The sequence below is a fragment of the Panicum hallii genome, chromosome 5 (genome assembly GCF_002211085.1).
Source record: "Panicum hallii strain FIL2 chromosome 5, PHallii_v3.1, whole genome shotgun sequence".
Taxonomy (NCBI): Eukaryota; Viridiplantae; Streptophyta; class Magnoliopsida; order Poales; family Poaceae; genus Panicum; species Panicum hallii.
In genome coordinates, this window is record NC_038046.1 from 11,256,069 (window position 1) to 11,278,941 (window position 22,873).

The following is a 22,873-nucleotide window of genomic DNA, read 5'->3' on the forward strand; positions in this document are numbered from 1 at the left end:
TGGGCTGGACCGTAAAAGGTCGGAATGAACTCGGGGCACGCTTCAGGTGATGCATCACGTGCTTTGTTGTGTGCATGATGTATAGTCTCCCTGTTGGGAACATGACGCGCACCTGCCACCTGCGTAGAGCAGGTTGGTGTCCTCTAGGAACCGAGGAACGGGGACATGTTCTCGATCCAGACCTTCGAGTTCTTGCTCCTCATCTTCTACGTGCAGCCTCTTCGCCGTGATGTCCTCTTCCTCCTCCCACTTATCGGTGCCACGGCCCTCGTCTTCCCTAGCGGATGAGGGCTCCATTTGCCGCCGCCGCTATTGCTGCAGCCGGCAGAAAAAGAGTAAGGCCCTGTTTGTTTCCGATCATAATCGGCTTATTGGTGAAAATAAGCGATAATCCCACCAAATGTCCCGCTTATTTTCGCTTTTGTGATAAGCCGCTTCAGAGATTTGAACTACAAAAAGCGAAAAGCTATAAGCGAGAAAATTTTTACTTAGCTTATAATCTAAGCGTGACTGAGAGAAGTGGAAACAAACAGGGCCTAACTCGTGCCAATGATGGATCGGTTCGTTTATAGGGCCGGCTGGACGGTTTATGGGCCTAAGTAGTTCCAGCCTTTTGGCACAACCATCGGTTGTGTAGTTTGCGACAGAAAATTGAAATATTATTTGAATTTATTTTAATTGTGGAAATTTCTAATACTCTATGGACGTCATAAACTATTTCAAAATTGAAATATTTGAATTTTCATTCTAGCATTTTTTGTTTCTATCATAATTTTGAACTAATTAGTTCAACTTATGACGTTATGAACCTTATTACCATATTTGTATTATACTTCCTGCAAATTTGTACTCGTGTACAGAATTTATGGTATTATGAAAATTCATTGTGTCGAATGGGCACACGCCCAACGTTAAAATGTTGGTTACGCACCTATGCCTCTGCTCATATGTGGAAATTTCAGCTCCATTCAGTGCTAGGCTACTTGCTCGACTCTGCAAGTCTGAACTTACAATTCATAGCCAAAACACGGCAATGAATTAGTATGTGTTTGGATGGTGCATCGAAGTGGGTTGGGACGGATTCGACCCACTTCAACCCGTGTTTGGTTGGAGTTTCGTCTAGGTTGGGATGGACCCAGGTCGGAATAGTCCCTTAGATGCTGGTTGGGATGATTCCACCAAAACGCAGGGACCATCCAACCCATTTCGTCCCCATATGCTTCTGTCAATGTGGGCAAAAAGACAATGCAGGCTGGTGGCGCGAGCACCGGGCGGTGCGAGCAGGGGGGCGGGGGGGTGGAGGGGGGGCCAGCGGCCAGCTGCAGGCGGGGTGAGGCCCGCGGCGGTGGCGGGTGGTGCGGAGCCTAGGCACGTAGGCTGGGGGCGCGTGACGCCAAGCCTTGGCGCGCAGGGCGGGGGCACATGTGTCAGGCAATGGTAGGCCTGGTAGTATTCTTTAGAAGAATTGAGTCATCAGAGGAGAATCGGCGACAAAGGAGGCAATTGGATGACTTCAACTAACGGCATCGATCTACCATCCAACGATCGTCATTCAATAAAGGGGTTGTTTAGCACCTAAGTCATGTTGTCAAGTATTAAATAGTATATTACTGAATGTTAAACTGATCTTGTAACTTAATCGTTTTGGCCATGGGTTATAGGCGTTGGACCAAGTCTGGTCAGGTCATTCAGATCTTGATCTCCTCAAAGACCTAGCTAGGGAGTAGTTTAGCTGTAGTTGGCCATCTCATTGTTGGTCGAGGAGATCGAGCTGTATCTGAATCTCAGTTTATCCCTAGTAATACAGCTACATGTTCCCTGCTATTGCTGTTCTTGCTTGTTTCTTTCCCTTTTTGCCTCGAGCTTGTTCTGTTCCTCACGATTGGTACTCAGAGCAAGTTTTTCTTCCTTGGAATACCTTCAATCCAGAGCCAAACTCCCAGGTTCAGTCCGATCGGCATGGTGGTTGGTGGCTGCAGCTCACCTGCGTGAAATCCCACCCACCCACCAGGATCTGTGGAGAACACCCCTTTTCTTCCCCAAAATTAGCGGAGGAAACGACAGCGGCTAAGGTTGCAAGGCAGTGTTCTTGCGTAAAATTCCGGCAACCAAAGCTGATTTGGATCCGTGGTGGCGCAGGAGGAAGTTCACTATTTGGTTCGGGTTATATGACATTCCAAGACCAATCCGTGAACTTGGCGGCGGTAGACAGGTTTGTGGATCTATTGGGGAAGGTTTTCCCAAACCGAATTCACAAACAAAAGGATGATGAATGTTGATGATGAATTGGGAGGAGAGATTCAGTATGCAACACCTGTCGAAGTGGATGGAATTAGAAGAACACATGATTCTTTTACGAAGAAGCAAGACGAGAAAAATAAAATGATCTGTTGGCCACAAGCTTGGACCAGATTACGACCTATACGACTAAGGTTGGAAGTCGAGTGTGAGTTGCTCCAATAGAAGACCAGGGCTCCAATGTTAAAGGTAAAAACATTCCCACTGAGACACCTCCTTTACATGAGCATGACATTCCTGGCAAGGTTTATAAATCAGTTTATGAGGGTTTTAGTTCTTATATGGCAAACAATCAGTTTTACACACCTCCACCAGTGGGTAGAGTACACCATAATCACCAGAATCTCATGAATTGGAGTAGAGAAGCTCACTTTTCTCACAGTCAAATGCCTGAATATTATTTCAATGAGGATGATTGGGCTGGATGCCCTTAGGATTTCAATGCTTATGATTACTGTGTTGAGCCACCACATTGGAGCAAAGAGAAGATAACAAATTTAGAAGACAGGACACTTCCAGGGAACAATCCAAACAATGGCAACAAGAGGGTGACAGGCCACAATGCCCAAGAAATATGGGTCCGCCACCCAGGGATCAGCAGCCTTATTTCAGTAACCACATTTATCTTTGAATGTGACACCCTTTCAAGCTTTATATGGTTTCCCCCCTCCATCGGTGGCTGAGGTTATTTTGCCGGATTGCACTAATGACAGACCTAGGGATATTCTGGAAAACAGACAATTGGCCCAGTAAATTATTAAAGATAATCTTCTCAAAGCTCAAGCAAGAATTAAACATCAAGCTGATAAAAATAGGTCGGAGAGAATATTACAGGTGGAAGATATGGTATACTTGAAGGTCCAACCTTATAGACACACGTCTCTCAGCATTCATCATTCTCTGAAACTACATTCAAAGTTTTATGGCCCTTTCAGAATCTTGGAGAAGATTGGCAAAGTAGCATACAAACTCTTGTTACCTGAGGGTTGTCAACTGCACCCTGTTTTTCATGTGAGCTAATTGTAAAAGCATCTTGGTCCAACTGCTGTTCCAACTCGTGACTTACCATTAATTGATGAAAAGGGTAACATCAAAGTAGCACCTGAAGCTATACTAAACAAGAGGCTCATTCCACGTAATAATGAGCAATGGTACAATGGCTTAATGGATGAATCTACCTGCATCCGAAGCAAGTTGGGAAGATGCAGATTTCATAAGAAAAGTTTTTCCTTCATTTCATCCTTGAGGGCAAGGATCTCAAGAGGGGGGCATTGTTAGGCAATGATAGGCGTGGTAGTATTTTTCAGAAGAAGGGAGTCATCAGAGCAGAATTGGCGACAAGGGAGGTGATTGGATGACTTCAACTAACGGTGTCGATCTGCCATCCAATGATCGTCATTCAATAAGGGGCTGTTTAGCACCTAAGTCATGTTGTTGGGTATTAAACAATATATTACTGAATGTTAAACTGATCTTGTAACTTAATCGTTTTGGCCATCACGTTATAGGCGTTGGACTGAGTCTGGTTGGGCCATTCATCTTGATCTCGTCAAAGACCTAGCTAGGGAGTAGTCTAGGGAGTCATTTAGCTGTAGTTGGCCATCTCGTTGTTAATCGAGGAGATCGAACTGTATCTGAATCTCAGTTTATCCCTAATAATACAGCTATCTGTTCCCTGCTATTGTTCCCTGCTATTTCTCGTTTCTTTCCCTTTTTGCCTCGAGCTTGTTATGTTCCTCGCAGCGTGGCGGGTAGCGCCGAGCCTTGGCAGTTGGCGTGCAGGCCGGTGGCGCATGGCGAGCCGGGGCAGATGCGCGTCCTGGAGAAGGAAGAGTTAAGGAAAAAAATGAGAATAACTACATGGGACATTGACATTCGGGTCCCACATGTAAGACCAGCGAAGACGGTCATCAATCCAGATTCATGTTCCTTGAACCAAACAAAAAATTAGATTGGACCCGACCTCTCAACCAAACACCAGGTGGCTTGAACCCGGACTGAACCCAACCCAAAAAATAGAGATAGATATAACCCATCTCCAAACCAAACACATGTGGACAGATAGCCTAGCTGTAAGCTATAAGAACCCCTATACGCTTAATTCAGTTCCCACTACCGGCAGGCACGCGTTGACAAGATGCACGGTCTAGCGAATAGCTTAGACTGACTCCAACAGGTGATCTATTTGATCCTTTAGACCTAAAATGGGCCGAGAAACAAGTTTGTAGGCCTCCAACAGCTGACCGAAACACGCGATCCAAAAATAGAGCAGCTCCCGGCGCGACCCAGAAATAGATCGCCTTCGGCCGCGACCCAGTACCAACGGCCCACCCTCGGAATAGAGAGAGAAAGTGGATCGAGCGGCACCAACACCGACGGGTGAGCTCTGGCGGCGACGACCGCCCCTATCCTGCGTTTGCGTCGGCGGCGAGGTACCTCCAGACTTGATTCCTCTTTCCTGATTCGATCCCCTCGTCTTGTCTGAGTTGACCTGGTGATGAGGAGAGATTCACGGGCAGGGGCGGACTCAGGGCCGTAGTCGCCGGGCGGCCAGGCTGGTGCCCCGGCGCTCCGCCCCCAGGTAGCTCACTTGCCTCTCAACTACTTCGGTTCTCCGATGTCTCTACAGACCGGCACCGCTTCTGCAGATTAACTCTAGTCCCGGCGAGCCCCCAACCAATCCTGCAGCAGCAGGCAGTGGGCAGTGACCACCGCGGATGGCCACCGCCCGGCCAGGCTGCAGCGTGCGTGTGCCAAGTTTGTTCTGAACTTTAGGCTATGCCAGCGACAAAGCATGAGTGACAAAAACTACGGATTACTTTTATTGGTTTGCATGACTAATGACTTCTTGTTTAAATTGCAAAATTGTTACGTTTATGCAGTTTAAATGGCTTCTTGTTTACTTGCATCCTTTAGTGAGCCAATGATACGGTCTATGCAGTTTAGGCTGGATTTTTTTTGTTTGTTTGATTCAAAGTTTATTTGCTATGATTAGAATGGAGTATGGTCAGTCAGGAGAGGAGGATTTACAAGAATTGTTTCACCACAATGATGGAGCCTCCTCACATGGTGTTCCAATGGATGATGTAGATATTGCTACTGCTGCACAGGTAGGATTGTGAGGCTATTTGTTAGTTAATCTTCTTGTCCTGATCTTGCATTTGCTAGAAATTACTAGTGCTCTTGCCTATGCAGTGCAACAACATGCAAAAAGGGAAGAAACGAGTTGTGCAGAAAAATGTTGCTCGGAGGGGGTTTGCATTCACAAAGGAAGAGGACGCCGTTCTTTGTTCGGCCTACCTGAACATAAGTGAGGATGCTATTGTAGGTGTTAATCAAAATATGGGTGCCTACTGGAAGAGAATATATGATTATTATTCTGAGCACAAACCAAATGGCTCAATAAGAAGTCAGATTGGTTTACAAAAAAGATGGGGTGCCATACAGAAGGCTGTTTCTACATTTTCTGCATGCAAAAGTAAAGTGGATAGGAGAAACGAAAGTGGAAAGAATGAATATGATAGGGTAAGTACTTTGTTGATTTCTACAAAACTGTTTGTTGTTTGGGTATACGATCTAAAAAAATGTACCATTTTTAAATTTCAGATTGAGGATGCTGTGAAGATGTATGAGCAAAAGGAACCATTTCAGTTTATGCATTGTTGGAAGATTCTTCGCTACGAGGCAAAATGGAACGATAAACTGCTGGAAGTGAACAGCACGCGAAATGTTCGTAAAGAACCTGCAGCATCCGAGCCAGTAGTTACACAAGGTGCAAATGATCCAGTAGGTGATCAAGGTGCAAATGATCCACTGGGTCAACAAGGTGCAAGTGATCCAAGAAGAAGGGCCAAGGAAGAATCTGCATCCTCAAATGCAGCTGTTGAAGTGTTGCTCGGCATTGAACAATGGCCTCTCAATAAAGTAATCATTGTTCAATTGAATGTTGCCACCAATACGGTCACGATTTTTTGTCTTGTGGCCAACAACAGAGCCTCCCCAGCGCCGTTTCTTCCTTAATGTTGAAACGACAACAGCACATGCTTCGATTTCATCATAATTAGTAGTAGCGGCAGCAGATCCACACCATGTGCGTTGATAGTAGTTAAAGGCCATGGCTGCATGAAAAATCATATCAAATTGTCACAGAGCAGCAGACAGAGTCATACACAGAGCATGAGGCGCAAGTAGGGCGCTCAGCAACAGCACATAAGGGAATAAAAGAAAGAAAGAAAAAACAGATAACACGCTTAGGAGCAAACAAGGATAGCTGAACTGATAAGAGAAAAGAAAGGCAACTCGGACGACGCACGGCCCGCTCTGCACCAAAGCACTACTTCACCTTTCAATCTTGCCAAGAGCTAAGTAGTTGATTTTCTGTAGAATTGAAATCTTCTTCTGCAATACTAACAAATAGGATGACTAATTTGATTGATCAATCCTTGTGTCTCATTTACTCAGGTAGGGTAGTAAAAATAATGGATCTGTACAGATAATGGAGTTGAGAGCAGAAACAGCATGCCATGTGTTCTCTCAAACACTAACCTACTCCTAATTTGGTTGTTTTTTGGCTGTGCGTGCCCTCAAAAAGACCCAAGTCCAGAGAGTTGCTGGACGGAGAGATGAACAACAACATTGCCTTGAAGGAGAGGAGAAAACAAAGGTACCTTCAAGCAGCTGGATGAGTGGGCGACCAGGCTGACAGCGATCGGTGCCGGGCGAGGGGCGAGGAGCGATCGGTGCCGAGCGAGGGGCGAGGAGCGATCGGTGCCGGGCGAGGGGCGACGGGTTCCTCGTTTCTGGGCGGGAGGAGACGGGACAGAATATTGGCTTCCCGCCTCTTGACGCTAAAACAGTTGACGGAGGCCCATTCTCTTCCGTCTGTTGGAGAAGCGAGCTTTTGGGTCTTGTTTCCATGAGCCCGTTATGACCGATTTCGGGTATTGGTCGTGGATTTGAGTCTCCATTGTTGGAGTCAGTCTTAGAAGCACAAGCCAAGGTGCACATAGGAAACAAAATTTATGCAAAAAAAATGGAACACCTCTTCTGCAATCAAAGTAATTGTTTGCCATTACAGGGAACTCAAGCAGAAGACTACAAGTAATGGTTAAGGCTAAGCTTCTGTAATCATGTTACCAGATGTAAATGAATGGGGAACATTAGAATGAAAGAATATATCGGGTAGCTGTTACGTGAAACAATTAGTATTTGGTAACAGAGTTGCGGACGAGGCTGCTTCATTGGGTTGCAGCTTCATACGGCATTTCCAAGCCTCGGAAATAGTCCTTGTTCTGCTAGATGTCCGCCTGGAGAAGAGATCAACCAAAACTAAGCAGGGCCATGGCCAGAGCTTCACTTCTCTCGCGGAGGTATCTTCAGAAAATGCTTCACGGTGTCATATGCGGTGAAACCAATAGCCACTGAGGGCACCACCTATAAAAGGACCCATGTTTTAAGATTACACATAATAACATGACGATCATAGTAACCATCTAAATATAAGTCGGAAGCAGTATTCAAGTAAACAGACGAATTCTCTACATCTGACACCACCAAGATAAAGCACTAAAATATTCTCTTCAGTAGGGAGAATATAGTTATTTCAGTTTAACAAGATGAATTTGCTGCATCCAACACAGATACAAGCAAACTCGCAAATTACTAACAAGAACCAGGTCTACTAATAAAAGGTGTTCAAGCTCCAAATAAGGTTATAGAGGATTCCTGACTAAGGGTTTTTAAAAAGAACATAAAGCACCAAAACGAAAAGGTACAAACTGATAAGGATCCCACAGAAATAAGAAGTTGCTAGTCTACTTTTGCTTTCCAATCACGGATATTAAAAGAAATGTCTTACAATTTCATGCAGACAGGAAAAATATGCAGCAGTATTAACAACGAAGGAACTGAATACAAGTTCTTCAAACCAAGAATGCAAGACTTTCACACTGTTATAGTGGCCCCAGTTGCAATAGGTTTTGTTCAGTGTTTTTGTAATCATGCCACTTAGGAGTTGGGATAGAACAATCAAGGTAAACAACTAAGCATGCCAAGTCAAAACATCTGAACCTAAATATCAAGGATTATCTTCATAAATACCTTGATGTAATTGAGGCTCAAGCCAGCAAATAATTGTCTCCATCCCTGTGTTTGTTTAATGGCTATAAGACCCTGGAATGTGCCTGTTATTCGTGGGCCGCCAAATTGTCCATGTTGTTGCTGATTTTGAACCTACAAAAAGGGAAGCAAATACAAAACAGTCAGAATGCTAAAAATAACAATCAGGAAAAGTAATATCTTCTTACAATGATAATCATAAACATAGACTGTCCAAATATTGTACCTGCATCTGTCTCCTGACAACATCTAACGGATAGGTCAGAGTCTGTCCAAATAAACCAGCAGCAGCACCACATGACAGCTTCAATGTTACCGAATTTTTGTAATCATCTGGTACATGTGCCTTCAGTCCTTCATATATGTAGAATTTAAGACCAGCATAAGGAAGTATTCCCATGAGCGTTGGACCTGATGGAGAATATTTCACATGAGCCCCGACACTAAACAGAATCCAGACAATAATTAAAATATGGCTGGGCCCAAATCTAAACTGCTTAGCACTTTAATGACCTCACCTGACTAGAGATCTTCCAAGTGCTTGAATAGGCATTAATGATAATATGAATGAAAACATACCTACACCTCGGTAAAGAGCTCGCACTCCACCTTCTGAGTAAACACCTCTAAAGACATCCATTATTCCTCCATATGTTGGCTGAGGACTTGCTCTTTTCAAAGCTCTGTTGAGTTGGTCTGAACTATTGACCTATGATCAAAGATAATCATACCATTATTCAGCGCTGAAAGCTGCTTCTGTTTGGTGTCCGGAATAGATACCACAGGCAATTCTAAGAACTTTGATGTCGAAGATGATCTAATAGGATGGTGGGTACCAGAGTGAGAATTTCAGTTACCCACCAGTTTAGCCAAAAGAACTACAGTTACCGCCAGTTACATTACATGAACCCAATACGGTCCTAACAAGGATCTTGGACACAGTTTTGAGTTTAGCTAGCATTTACATGCAGTACGGGTGTAAATATTACTACCTTATTTGACAAATTAGTCTTACTATGGACATTGACATGAACTTTGACATAAAAATTTAAGCAGCAATGTGTCTTAGAAAAATAGAAAAAGACACACATCACAAATAATCTAACATCTCACATCACAAATAATCTAACATCTTTTTTATTTAACCAATTCAGATGCTCACATAAAAATTAATCATGATGCAATGTGATTGTCAGAGATTAAAATTTAGTTGAGCAATTTACCCATCACTGCTACATGAAGCAACTTATCTTATCACTAAATCCTTGCTCCAAAATGAAGTATAGATGTTGTAAATACTTAGACAGTAATCCAGAATGACAAAAGCATGGTAATATAGGAGTTGCCATCAAGAAGGCATAATAACTGGTGAAGTAAAAACCTGGAAAGCAAGCTTAGTCCGGGCCAAATCCAAGGGATAAGTACACAACACAGCAGTTCCCCCTGATGCTGAGCCAGCTAAAAGATCTACTAAAGGCCCTGTCCCCAGTGAGGGACAGTTAATCAAGATCCAACACCGGTACCGCTCATATGCCATGAAATGTAGTGCAGCATAAGGAATAATTCTCAGCACACTGGCACCATTTCCCCTGAAGGTAGCATCAGTACAAGGTTAGCAAACAACATTATATCATACCTCAATGATTCAACCCAAATACTATATTGGTTCGAATTGCTACGTACTTGTAAAATCCCTTGATTCCATCATGTTGTCTCACTTTCTTCAATGATTTGAGAACTCCAAGAGATCCAAACTCATTTGTTCTAGTCTACAAAAGCAGAATAATATGACTGAGAACCAACAAGCACTAGCCTCAAAATAACATCAGACCTAGAACAAATGTTCAAAACTAATCATGCAATTGGGTAATTTCCATAGCATGCAGCATCTACAAGGGCACAACAAGAAGAATTTTCACTGAACACCATCAATATCAGGGCACAAATATAATCTTCTATATGATATTAATTATCTCCTGGTGGCACCAATTTCATTGATACAGAATACATGGTTATGCTCCAGCATCCTAAAACTATCAGCACTGAGTGCTTACGCGGCAAAATCAATCTAACTCTTCACAAAGGGAGCTGCGATTACCATAGTTTCAGACTAAGAAAAAGCACCTCGTTCTCAACATTTAAGACTGAGATGTGACAGGATTCGAAATAATATTTTGACTAGGAATCTCGAAACCAAGTCCTGTCTAAAGCCGCTCACATTCAGCGACTACATCGGCAAACTAGTTTTAGTTGCGCATACAAACATTTTTTTAGGATCCCCACATCATTAGGAAATAAAAAATCTAAACCCAGGAAATTTATCTACTAAACGATGCGCTCACGCAGCGAGACGACAAACCGACGTACTAGTATTACGCGGGTTTATCCATTCCAGGGTACGAGCGAGAGGACCGCACGAACCTGCAGCAGTATCTTGACGCGCTCGAGTGGCGCGATGGCGGTCTTGGAGAAGGCTCCGGCGACGCCGCCGGCGATCATCTCCTTAGCGAAGACGGGCATGAGGTCGAGCGCGCAGAGGTCGACCCGGGCCGCCGCCACGGCCGTCGAGCCCTGCGAGGAGGAGCCCATCCCGCCGCCGGCCTCCTCTCATCCAAATCGAAACACCCCCCCGCGCGGGAATCTGCGGAGGTCCGAAGGGATCCCACCAGACCGGGCGCGCCCCGCGGCCCGGCCACCCCGCCGGCCCCCGCCGCCGACGAATTTGACCGCGCGAGCCGGCGACGACCTGCGCGAGGCGGCTTGCGGGTTTCTCTTTGCTTGTGCGTGTTTTCCTCCCGAGGGAAGGGCGCGGTCGCGGACGAGTAATATTAATATGCGGGGGAATCTTCGTTATCCTTAAATATCCCGACCACGTTGCTAGGGAAGCATGAGATCGCGGAACTTCACCCGACGCCGGAACGGACTCGGCTTGAGGTCGTGTGAGTGTGACTCCAATGTTCGCTTTCACTTTTTTCACACCTCAACCGGAAAATCAACTTACGTGTCTGGTCGATACTTCTTCTATGGATAAATGCCAGAACAAATGAATGAGTTTTGCGGATGGAACTATGAAATTTATAGGTGCAACGTAAATATGGTAAAAAATGGCCTGTGTTGTTTTTGTAACTGAGAGTAAACTAAAAATGTAGCTCTTAATTCCAAATAATCCTTTGATGCAATGTCATTTCAGGAAATCTGCTGGCCAAACTTTTCTAACTTTCAAAAATTTGTAATTACCTTTCTTTGAAATGTCATATTTCTATAAAAAAATTATTGGTCAAATCTTCAGCTTGCAGAGCATTCTCTAAATGTAAGACTCTTCTAGGTTTTCTAGGCTTATATATAAGACTCTTTCTATTTTTCCTTTTTGTCCTGCTTAATAAATGTTGCCACTATCACATCTTTACGAAAGTATCACTCCCTCTAGTCACAAATAAGTGGCATTTTTAGAGCTGTTTAAGTCAACCAATTCAAATTTATTCAAATATATCCTATCACCATTGTTGTCTTCGGCCCTGAGGTTGTCTAAGTTCTTACTCCTTTTAAAAATCAACCCTTAAACTTGATTTTAGTTGAATCACACCTCAAGGCAAAAATGGTACACTACGCCATGGGTTTGAACCACACATATGCCTCCTTTCGAGTAAATGGTTTGATCCTCTCTTATTTTTAGTTATGTAACATAAAGAAAACCACTCAATTCACGAAGAAAATCTATGTTGCACGAGCGGTCCGTAAAAAACTGAAGAGGATGTTGGTTCGTAGTTTTCTTTCTACTCAAGCCCTGTTTGTTTCAGCTTATTTTGGATTTTGAAGCCTCGATTTTAAAAAATCCAAAAGTCGGATGACTCCCAGAATCGAGAATCCATAATCAGTTGGGAGTCTCGATTCTCGATTCTGGGAGTCATCCAACTTTTGGATTTTTTAAAATCAAGCCTTCAAAATCCAAAATAATCGGAACCAAACAGGGCCTCAATGGTGTAGCGGTCGTTGGTTGCGTCCAAGGCCAAGGTTTGAACCTGGTATTTGCACCAAAAAAAATCCCCCTTGCTGTGCTGGCTGGCTTGGGCTGCCGCGTCACCAGCCCAGGTTACAGTGCGCTGCGCCAGCCTGCGTGTTACAGTGGTCGCCGGCCCAAATTCACTTTGGCCCTTGTGGGCATGAACTAGGGTTCGGAGGTTTTCTCGACTGGGATCATACGGTCCCTTCTTAATGCAATGCCGTGAGGGCGGTTCTTCCCCTACCGGCCGAGTTTTTTTTGTATGATCTTAATAATTGTTCTTATAAGGTTCCAACATTAGCAATTTGCCCTACATGGGGAAGAGAATGAATGGAGAGAGAGAGCAAGCTAGCTATCAATAATAATTCTATAATTCATTCCCATAAATACTTAACATGTTTATATGGTTAGCTTTAGGAGGTCAGACACACTTATGATTGTGGTGGCAATGGATTAGGCCAAGTTGATTAATGGAGGCCCTAAGGATAAGATGTTGGATTGGAGCTGCACCTAGAAGAGAACAAGCGTGAAACTAGGAGGAATAGAATTCGGTCAATACTTTTATCCATATGGTTGCATGCTATGTAAAAATATATACAGTGCATGGCAAACACATTCCAGCTTGTAGGCCCGCATCAGTCTCCGGCCATCTTGGGCTGCCGCCGTGCCATCGTGCTGGGCAAGTGGGCATAGCTGGGCTCGGGCGGCTGTCGGCCTGGGGTGCTGCGCCCCCGCCGGTTTTGCAAGGTGCCCAAGCAAGAGATGTGCTCAGTGCACCAGACAGAAAACCGAGCAGCCGCACGGTCATCCGCAGAGTCGCGGAACTGCCCAGTCCGCTCTCAGTCTGTCCTCACAAGTCAGGCACGATCGCTGAATCACGCCATGCTCGTTACGGCCGTTTCACCGGTGTCTCCACTGTTTTCGCATGATCAGAGTGCACAACTTTTTAAACAGCTTTAAAAACAGTTTCCAGCAACTTCATCCGTGAAATATCTGATAAAACTATTTCCAGCAGCTTATACTGAGAAGGAGAAACTGGAGATAGTAGTTTTGTGCAGCTTGTCATACAGCTCCACATTTTGTTAAATGATTTTAAAAACAGTTTCAGCTTTATTATAAAGCTGCTTTAGAAATTATTTTAGAAGAAACTGCACTTATAGTACACACGGAACCTCAATCACCGCCGGTCCGACGCGCTGCCGCCTGCCCCCGTGCTCTCCAGTGCTACACTCGAGTCTGGAGTGACCGCTGACCAAGGCACCGAGCTGCCGACGGACGAAAATGCGTTCGGACAGAAGCCGAAATTTTGAGCAATCACACGTCCTCCGGCGCCGCGCCCGCCTTTTCGAGAAAAGCCCGGCCAGCAGTCGTGCCCGTCCCGCGAGAAAAGCCCCGACCCGTCTTTCTCGAAGCCCGACACGACGAGGGGGGAAACGTCAGCGCGCGAGCCGCAAATTTCGCCTTTTCGACGGCGCGCCTGCGCTGTTTGCCCTTCCTTTGGCTGGCCGCCTCGGCACAACTGCCCGTGACATGACACAGCCCACCGCTCGCTGGGGCCACACGCCAGCGTCATAGACGGGGAGGAAAGCCTGACAGGGTGGGGCCCCAGTGTCCACTCGGCAAAGGCTCTCTCTCTCTCTCCGGCTTCGTGTGTTCGTCCCGGTTTCAAAATTTGAACCGCGCGTGCCCCAAACGGCTCTCCTCCCCGCCCCGGGACTCGTAACCGAAGCGCACAACGGCCAAGGCACGCCGCCCGGCCTCACGTTCCCTACGTCTCCTCGAGTCCTCGCCCATTTGGCCGTTTCCCCCCGGCCTCGTCGTGGGAGTAGCGAGAGAGTCAGAGAGGGGAAAAGTTTGGAGTTTGGCGTCGCGGCGTCGATGGGGGCGTCGGGCAAGTGGATCCGGACGCTGGTGGGGCTCCGGCCGGCGGCGGAGAGGGAGAGGCCCGGCGGCGCCGGCAAGGGGCGGAAGTGGAGCCGGCTGTGGCGGAGCTCGTCGTCGCAGCGGGGGAGCAGCGCGGCGCCGTCGGAGGCGCCGTCCGAGGCGTCCTCCGCCGCCGACGCGCTCACCAGCTCCGTCGTCGCGGCCGTCGTGCGCGCGCCGCCCAGGGACTTCCGCGTCATCAGGCAGGAGTGGGCCGCCGTACGCATCCAGTCCGCCTTCCGCGCCTTCCTGGTACGTAGGCTAACCCGCCGCCGCCGCCGCGCGCGCGGCGTGATTCTTGGTGCTAAAAGGAAAAATGTTGCCTTCTCCCCCTCACTGTTTCTTGTCGGTGCTCGCGCGGCGCAGGCACGGAGGGCGTTGAGGGCGCTGCGGGGGATCGTGCGGCTGCAGGCGCTGGTGCGCGGCCGCCGCGTGCGCAAGCAGCTCGCCGTCACGCTCAAGTGCATGAACGCACTCGTCCGGGTGCAGGAGCGCGCCCGGGACCGCCGTGCCAGGATCTCGGCGGACGGCCGTGACTCGCAGGACATCCTCGACGACCGGACCGGCCGCGCCGATCCCGTCAAGGAAGCCGAGGTATAAACTGGAAGTCCTTCAGAACTTGCTTTATGCGGGCTTAAGAGATCTTGCACGTTTCTTTCGTGCGCCAGTTTTGCGAGTGCAGCAGGGTTGCCTTGTGCATTTTGCTTAGTTCTTAGTATTGACTATAAACTGCAAAACCTACAGAAATTGCTTTAGACTGACCTAAGCGGACCTGCACGTTTGTTTTATACGTGAATTTTGCGAGTGCGGCCTGGTTGCCTTGTGCCGTTGTGCTTAGTTCTAAGTATTGACTATGGAGTCGATTTGCCCTATACCTGCATTATGCGTCATATTCTTATGCAGTTGTACAAATGCTCATATTACTTGCATCAGCAAAATTAGAATTTGTCATTTGGTGTAGTCGGTTGGTTTTGCTGCAGGTTTGCAGCAGTAAAATCACTATCTCCATGATGTAGGAATGATTTTGATATTGAGCTCTCATTTAGTAATGATGATGATTTGATATATTGTTTGCTATTGACCAGATATGTTTGAATTAATCTTGGTAGTGTCATTCCTAGGTAAGCCTTCCTAGGATGATGCCACCATTTATGCATCCCTGCAACTTTGTTTATGCCATGCTTGATGACCAACAAACTTTTAGTTCATTGCAGAGCATTAACTAGGACAATGGGCCTGCACACTTGTTTAGTTTCAAACATTTAAATCATAGTACAGTCCTGCAAAAGATAAGATAATATGTGATGATGATGTATGGACGTTTGGATGACATGCAGGCTGGATGGTGTAATAGTCAAGGCACTGTGGATGACTTAAAATCAAAGCTACATATGAGGCATGAGGGTGCAGTAAAGAGAGAAAGGGCAATTGCTTATGCTCTCTCTCACCAGGTATAATTTCTTGCAGCAATAATCTGGATTTGAAAAAAAATCATTGATTTTCCTCTTGTATGTCCTAATATTTGTTTCTGCAGCGGAGTTCAAGCCACAGTGATAGGCCTAGCTCTCCAGCTGTATCTCTCAGAAATCATGGAAGTAACAGGACCAATCAAAATTGGAGCTATTTTGATGGGTGGACGACAGCAAAACCGTGGGAGAGCCGCCTTATGGAGCAAACCCATACTGAACACTCCACCAATTCTCGGTGTTCAGAGAGCAATGAGGAGATGAATGCAGTCAGTTCAAAACTTTTAGATGTAAGCTCAGTCAAGATCAGAAGAAACAATATGACGACCAGGGTGGCAGCTAGACCTCCTTCCACAATATCTGCTTCTTCATCAGATTTTGTTTGTGATGCAAGCTCTCCATCGACTTCCTCAGTCACCCCAGTGTCTGGCACTAATTTCATGACATCAGAGAGAAGATCTGATTGTGGACACGGAGGTGGACCAAACTACATGAACTGGACTAAATCGGCCAAAGCAAAGTTGAATGGTTCTGGCACCCATAAGCCACCGCTTCAAAGGCAACGTTCTTCTGATCTGCATTGTAACAGCAGGACAGCATTATCTTCCGTAGATGTTCAAAGCACAGCTGGCTCCGAAGTTTCAGTTACTTCAAAGAGGTTGAACAGTTTGACCTTGAAAGGTCGAGGCACTAGAAGTTTGGACAAGGAGAATGATGGCCAGCCTATTGCCTTGTTTTAGAACTTAGGGTGTGTTCGTTTCCCCTCAGAGGGCTCTAAAAAATATTAGAGTGCTCGCTCTCTCTAAAGAATCGCGGTCTCTAAACGAAGGACACTCGCGCGATTAGAGGCCGGACACTCGCGCGATTAGAGGCCGGTTCAGTGCCGGGCCTCTAAACTTTAGATGTTTCAGGCTTTAGACCCCGGAAACGAATGGACCCTTAGTACTTTTATTTTCCATAATGCTATATTTTAGGCATATTGATGTTGACTTGTATGTATGCTCTGATTTCAATGCCTCGTTGCTCGTTTTGGCACCATCTGCATTTCTGATGTACAAAAGGCTGAACTGCCTCTACCTGCTACTTCGGGGGTTCTAAACCACTGTTTTGGAGTCATGCAGGATGGTGATAACTAGTTAACGTACTTTTGTGCTGGATCAGCAGCAATGAATTGACAATTTCAGATGGGATAAGTCATAAGTGATGCAAACTTCTTTCTTGTTTGCTTTAAAAAAGCATAAGTCCTCTTGCCTTGCAGATTTCAAATATTTTCTTTTGGAAATAATATATATTTGAGACTTGTCAAATTGCTTCTTTGTCCACTCCTCTCGTTCAAAATACCTAACTAGACCAAATTTCAGATTAAAGATACAGAATTTGTTAGCGACTATTTTGACATATATATTACTGCTGTTCTGGTGAATCGTTGACTTGTTTAACTGTAATCACTTGATAGCAGAATATTTTTTTCTGAATTAGATATCCACAAACCTTCGGAGCGCATGATGCATGTCAGAGTTTATGCTTTTGTAAAGCATTACTATAGAGGATCCAATCTGCTGGGTATCATAGAATACGGTAAAGATATCTTTGGAGAATATTTTGTAGAGTGGCTGCAATCAGGATGCAGGAAGAGAAGCAGAAAAATGAAGAATGCAGAGTGCAGTCAATCTGATATATTCTTTGATCCACCCCCAGTTTGCTATCATCCACTGACCTGCGCTCTAGTGCTCTACGCGCACGGCACTAGTGGCATTTTTCTCTGATCGAGTGGCAGTACAGCAGTTACCATCACTTTGCCAAAAATACCGAATCATTTTATCTTCTGCAGACTGCAATACCTTACCTGGTGTCGGCAGACGGCGACACATGTCTCTAGATCCACCGCAGAATCCTTCAGAATCTCCCATGGCCAATACTGTAATGGTGCCTGTGCGTGGTGCTTGGAGACAGAGGGCATCTACCATTTGGTGGACCTGGATCCTACGGTGTATTCAGGTCGGAAGATGTGTGTGTGCTCCGTGTGCTCGCGAGTCGCAACATCTCCAGCCATGATGAGCCCCTAGCGACTAAACAATTCACTGATGGCCTCCCTAATCCCTCGCAACCCCAGGCCGCTCGCAGTATGTTAATCTGACTGACGCGTTCCGCCTCTTGTCTTGTGCCGGCGCCCGGCCCCTGTACGCATCAGGAAGAAAGAGCGCCGCGGCGTCGTCGGACACCCTCGTGCTAAACAAAAACGGGGCGGTCGGTCCCGTGCTACGAGGACGAAGACGACAACGTCTCGTCCCAGAACAAGCTGCGATCCGTGTCAGGACGTGCCGTCTCCGGCACCCGCAGCACGGCAGGTTCGCCGAAGCTTCACCGGTGCCGTGCCGGTGGCGTCAGGCAACGACCGCCGCCGCCGTGTCGCGCTCATGCCAGCAGGGACTGCAGGAATGTGGAGTGGATTTTGTGCAGCAGGCTGCTAGAGCATGTTTGATTAAGCAGCGGTGTCGGGAGGACGAGCCGAGGCTGAGAAGCGCGCGGAGAGCCTGCCCCAGGAAGGCAGGAACAGTCGTGGTCGGCCAAGCCAAGGCTCGAGGCAGATGCGGCAGGTTTGATGAACAACTCGATCGGGCCGGTGAAACTGCCTGCTGGTCCGAGTCTTCGTGTTCCGACTGGTGATTGCTGCTGATGAAACCCTGGCACCACACTTGACAAATGAAAACATAAGCTCGCTCGACCTGTTGCCATGGTCAAGGTCATCAACAGGCTGATGTCAGTGACGGGGCCCTCGCATCCTTGTTCCTGAATAATAAGCAATCGCAGGATAAGCAGCAGGTAAGAATTTACAGTGGCAAGTTTACTACGGGGTATGCCAAACATCTTTCAGCGAGGAAGAACTTTTCTAGAGCATCTCCATTAGATTATTCATCTCTCATACTCTATATATTTTCTCTCTCCATCAGCAATAACACCTTTTGTATTTTTGACAGTTAATGCTATAGCAGATTACTCAATGGATAGAGTGGAGGAATGAATCTCCGGAAGAGGGAGGTATGTTTTGATGATCACCAAAAATATTTCGGTATTAGCGATGGATTTGGTAATATGTTGGAGCATCATCTACTACCAAAAGGATAATTTTTTATATTAGGGAGAGACATAATTAATCTGCTCTTACATATCTGATCTCGAGTGCACCAGTCAATCCTCCGGGATATATGCTTCCATTAAAGAAAGTCACCGCATGTAATTTCGGATGCCTCTATCATAGTGTGGCACTTGGCTCTTATCCTAGAAATTGCTGTTGTGTTGTGCCGGTTCTATCCAGGGGGAAAGCATTCAAGATTCCCTTTGAATGCTTTCACGCGCACCATGCTGTATGTAGAGTGTGCTTGGAGCACAGCACATTGACGTATTCGTGGATGAAAGAACCTGCCAAAGCCCGATTTTTCCTAAGCGAAAAGAGGAAGACAACTTGTGAAGCCCAAGGACTCCGTTCTGAGAGGGGGCAGGTGGCAGGGACCAAACTGCAAGATCTGCACCCTGACATGTGGGCTCCCCGTGGTGCAATCTGTGGCCCGTTCGGGTTGACCCGGCAAATTAATTACGCGATTAATAAACAGCCGCGATCGCGTCGCGTGACAACTGACAAGAGAAGCCTCGATGGATGCCGCCTTCATTTGAAGCTCACCCCCCCCCCCCCCCCCCAAAAGCGGATAGCACGCGCACGCAGAGGCGAAGCCGAACACCCCTTCCCCGCCCCGCCGCCGCCGCCCGCCCCGCGCTTCTACGCCATGGGCGACACCAGCGCGGCGGACGCGCCGGCGGCGAGCAGGTTCGGCAGGATCTGCGTCTTCTGCGGCAGCAACCCCGGCAACCGCGCGGTCTTCGGGGACGCCGCGCTCGGCCTCGGGAAAGAGCTGGTAATGCGCCGCCAGTGGCGACCGCGGCCGGTTCAGAATTTCGATTGCTTCGCTTGCTTCCTTTCTAGCTCACGCTCGCCGTGGCGGGATTCCGCGGGTTCATTCCCTTTGCAGGTGGCGAGGGGGATCGATTTGGTCTACGGCGGCGGCAGCGTCGGGCTCATGGGCCTGATCGCGCAGACGGTTCTTGATGGAGGCTGCAGTGTCCTCGGGTACCCACTTACCTGCTGCACCTTGAGAATTCTGCCTCTCTTCAGTTCTCCAACACCAACACATGAATACTTCATGTTCGAATCTGTAATCTGTCTCACGTGCTGCTGTTCTGTTTGATCCGTTTGCAGGGTGATTCCAAGAGCACTCATGCCGCTTGAGGTGTGAATTAAATATTAACCGTCCCTTTTGGTTGTTCTTTCTTTGTGGACGCCTAGAAATATCAATTCCAGTATAATTCTGCTCTAGCGGCTAACTGGTTCATAAGATTGAATGATCTTTAACTAACTGCAAAACAATTCTCAGTTAAGAAACAGAGTTTGTTTCGCGTTCGGTTTTGTACTTGCTGACAGATGGTTCATTTGAATCATATCTATGCATTTGACCGTGGATGCCTGTTTTACGAAATTTTCGTCAATCTGCTGTAGCAGCTCATGTAGTGCTATGTCAGTAGTGCTCTCCAAGTCACCATTTGATTCCTGAGGTTTGTTGGCCCAGATTGATTCACCTTTGCTTCGGGGGTTAGCAATAGGTGAATAGGTGATCACTAAGGAGATGGAACTAGGATTTAGGGGAGGCGAGTTGGAGTTGCAGCCGATCAATTTAGACTTTAGAGCTGTACAACTTAGAATTTTAATGTCTGCCACTGGGTAGATGTAATTATAGAATGTGTAACTTGCCAACAAAACATCTCAAGTTGAGAGGGGGAAAAGTGAGAGGCATAAAATTTCTTTTAGGCGGTAGAGGATAGGTTTTGAATGATTGTCTATATGTAGCTCAAAAACTAAACACTGGAGTTAGGAACTTGGCAAAGGCAATTAGGCAAACAAGCACGCTATTTCTAGGTTCTTGTTCCAACTTGAACCTGGAGTCCTGGACAGCATTTTTAAACATGTCTTGCTGTGGAAGTGCTAGATATACCTGAGGAATGGAGATAGAAGAGATCTGAAACTATGGCCTACTTTCAGTACTCTGTATAACCCATTTGGAACAACAAATTTTCCCCCTCAAACTAGATATCCGGTGCTAGCGTTGGAGAAGTAAAGATTGTCTCCGACATGCACGAAAGGAAAGCTGAGATGGCACGGCAAGCTGATGCCTTCATTGCTCTTCCTGGTACACAATTTTCATCTTTTTCTCTAGTACATACTGACAGAGTGACAGGGACTTCAATTTAATTTGATATGTTCACATGACAATGACAACTTTCTGGACATCAGGAGGGTATGGAACAATGGAAGAGTTGTTAGAGATGATAACATGGTCACAACTTGGAATTCATGACAAACCAGTGAGTATTACTACATGGCTGTGAACAAATAACTTAAGGGCCACTGAACAAGTTAACTTATCTTGACATACTGCAGGTTGGATTGCTAAATGTTGACGGTTACTATGACCCATTGCTCATGCTATTTGATAAAGGGGCGACGGAAGGTTTTATTAAGCAAGATTGCAGAGATATAATTGTCTCAGCGCCGACCGCCCATGAATTGCTGAAGAAAATGGAGGTGAAGTGACCTCATCTGCTTATTATACAGTTTGAACACTCGCTATTGTGCCTCATTGACTTAATCAGTGTTTCGATGATTCCATTGTTTGTGCTCAGCAATATACTCGATCACACCAGGAGGTCGCCCCGCGGACAAGCTGGGAGATGTCAGAGCTGGGCTATGGAAAAGCACCGGAGTCGTAGCATACACTTGCCCAAGATGACATCGTTCTTGAAGGATGTTCTTCGTCTAGCGTTTAGTGTTACTGGGCATTGGCTCTCAAGTATCATCTTTTGACATATCTTTTTAGTAGCCATTCATGCTACTTGTGCGCTCAAAATTCTTATTTCATCTGGGAAAAAGAGTATAAGAATTATATGTTCTTCAACAGTAACAGTGTTGGCGAATGGATAGGTGGCTACAATAGTACTTTGTTCGCGGTGGTTACAATAATACACGTTGTACAATGAGAAATATAATGTTACTGTTGTTATGTGTGGTTACCATTACGTTTTGTTCAAGAATCCGAAACATTTCCTTCATTCGATGAACTAGATGAATTCCTTTATTTTACATCGCTTAAGTTTGATCTGATGAAGAAACAGAACGACGTGTTTTCCTTTCAAAATTTTCACTGTCTTGGAATGCAACCTGTTGCGGCTATACTTTGCTTTATGGGTACAGGTTGCCCCACTTGCACTTGTATCCACACATCCCTAGACCCTAGTGATTGTTGAGAGAATTTACACTTTCACAGGGCTTCCCTTCCTCAAGTTGTGTTGAGTGCTGCAGTAACATGGTAAGAGCACAGTGCACAAACACTTCTCCATCAAAACATGGTCCTGCTTTGATGCAATTAAGTGCTAAATTTTGCAAAGCAGAGGGTGAAGAAATTTTGCAGAAGTTATTCGGAACACCACAATGCTGAACTGCTGATCACCATTTAACAGATAAAGATAGAAAAAGCAGACTCAGAACCCTGATAGATCAACCTACTGCTGATCCACATGCGACGATCAGAATTCATAACTATATGAGCAAAGAGGGCACGGGGCCATGACCATTTCGAGCACGAGGAGCAGCAGCGCGGACCAGAGACGGATCTCCAATCGGAGGACCCGCTCCCGATCTTGCACCCAGCACCTGGCCCTATGAGGCTATGACATTGCCAGCTTTACACTGCCTGGGCAATGCTATACTTGCCAGCTTGGAAGACTTCCAATATTCCTTTGGCTTCCAGGAATTTTAGGGTTTATTTAGATTTTGGACCAGATCACACGAATTTGGGTCGATGTCCCTACCACTAAAAACTATAGTAAATCAATGTAGCTGCAGACTTAGGCCCCATCACTGAACATGGATGCTCCTGCAGTAATCCGGGCGAATGCTACAATATTTTATCAAACAGGCCGTGAAGAAATGGATGAATTGTTAAGCGCCAGCATTGAGACTCTA

General features: G+C 46.2%; 4 protein-coding genes across 4 annotated transcripts; 3 read left to right on the forward strand and 1 right to left on the reverse strand.

The window, feature by feature from the left end:
• The first annotated feature begins 5,294 nt into the window (after positions 1-5,294).
• Positions 5,295-6,318, forward strand: LOC112892411. Its single transcript, XM_025959586.1, has 3 exons — positions 5,295-5,408; positions 5,494-5,823; positions 5,905-6,318. Exons 1-3 carry the CDS (start codon positions 5,295-5,297, stop codon positions 6,316-6,318), a joined length of 858 nt encoding a protein of 285 aa, XP_025815371.1.
• LOC112894963 (mitochondrial carrier protein CoAc1-like) lies at positions 6,219-11,229 on the reverse strand. The gene is made up of 8 exons (XM_025962816.1): positions 10,837-11,229; positions 10,099-10,184; positions 9,797-10,004; positions 8,995-9,124; positions 8,642-8,826; positions 8,398-8,529; positions 6,966-7,731; positions 6,219-6,416 (listed from the first exon to the last, which is right to left on the reverse strand). The coding sequence occupies exons 1-7, from the start codon at positions 11,002-11,004 to the stop codon at positions 7,651-7,653; spliced, it is 990 nt and encodes a 329-aa protein (XP_025818601.1). The 5' UTR covers positions 11,005-11,229; the 3' UTR covers positions 6,219-6,416; positions 6,966-7,650.
• A 3,064-nt stretch (positions 11,230-14,293) lies between these two features.
• LOC112895006 (protein IQ-DOMAIN 1-like) lies at positions 14,294-16,987 on the forward strand. Its single transcript, XM_025962864.1, has 4 exons — positions 14,294-14,590; positions 14,705-14,932; positions 15,676-15,789; positions 15,873-16,987. Exons 1-4 carry the CDS (start codon positions 14,294-14,296, stop codon positions 16,542-16,544), a joined length of 1,311 nt encoding a protein of 436 aa, XP_025818649.1. The 3' UTR covers positions 16,545-16,987.
• Positions 16,988-19,497: 2,510 nt separating this feature from the next.
• On the forward strand, positions 19,498-21,927 carry LOC112895407 (probable cytokinin riboside 5'-monophosphate phosphoribohydrolase LOGL1). The gene is made up of 7 exons (XM_025963354.1): positions 19,498-19,715; positions 19,830-19,927; positions 20,057-20,087; positions 20,942-21,041; positions 21,146-21,216; positions 21,293-21,436; positions 21,535-21,927. The coding sequence occupies exons 1-7, from the start codon at positions 19,587-19,589 to the stop codon at positions 21,619-21,621; spliced, it is 660 nt and encodes a 219-aa protein (XP_025819139.1). The 5' UTR covers positions 19,498-19,586; the 3' UTR covers positions 21,622-21,927.
• The last annotated feature ends 946 nt before the right edge of the window (positions 21,928-22,873 follow it).

Excerpts from the sequence above, each read along its gene's own strand:
- LOC112892411 (XM_025959586.1), top strand. The coding sequence starts at position 5,295 with ATGGAGTATGGTCAGTCAGGAGAGGAGGATTTACAAGAATTGTTTCAC. Across the intron at positions 5,409-5,493 it reads ATATTGCTACTGCTGCACAG|TGCAACAACATGCAAAAAGG; the intron begins GTAGGATTGTGA and ends TTGCCTATGCAG. Across the intron at positions 5,824-5,904 it reads GAAAGAATGAATATGATAGG|ATTGAGGATGCTGTGAAGAT; the intron begins GTAAGTACTTTG and ends TTTAAATTTCAG.
- LOC112894963 (XM_025962816.1), bottom strand. The coding sequence starts at position 11,004 with ATGGGCTCCTCCTCGCAGGGCTCGACGGCCGTGGCGGCGGCCCGGGTC. Across the intron at positions 9,125-9,796 it reads GGACTAAGCTTGCTTTCCAG|GTCAATAGTTCAGACCAACT; the intron begins GTTTTTACTTCA and ends CTTTGATCATAG. Across the intron at positions 7,732-8,397 it reads TGAGCCTCAATTACATCAAG|GTGGTGCCCTCAGTGGCTAT; the intron begins GTATTTATGAAG and ends GTCCTTTTATAG.
- LOC112895006 (XM_025962864.1), top strand. The coding sequence starts at position 14,294 with ATGGGGGCGTCGGGCAAGTGGATCCGGACGCTGGTGGGGCTCCGGCCG. Across the intron at positions 14,591-14,704 it reads CCGCCTTCCGCGCCTTCCTG|GCACGGAGGGCGTTGAGGGC; the intron begins GTACGTAGGCTA and ends CGCGCGGCGCAG. Across the intron at positions 14,933-15,675 it reads ATCCCGTCAAGGAAGCCGAG|GCTGGATGGTGTAATAGTCA; the intron begins GTATAAACTGGA and ends GATGACATGCAG.
- LOC112895407 (XM_025963354.1), top strand. The coding sequence starts at position 19,587 with ATGGGCGACACCAGCGCGGCGGACGCGCCGGCGGCGAGCAGGTTCGGC. Across the intron at positions 20,088-20,941 it reads GAGCACTCATGCCGCTTGAG|ATATCCGGTGCTAGCGTTGG; the intron begins GTGTGAATTAAA and ends CCCTCAAACTAG. Across the intron at positions 21,437-21,534 it reads AATTGCTGAAGAAAATGGAG|CAATATACTCGATCACACCA; the intron begins GTGAAGTGACCT and ends GTTTGTGCTCAG.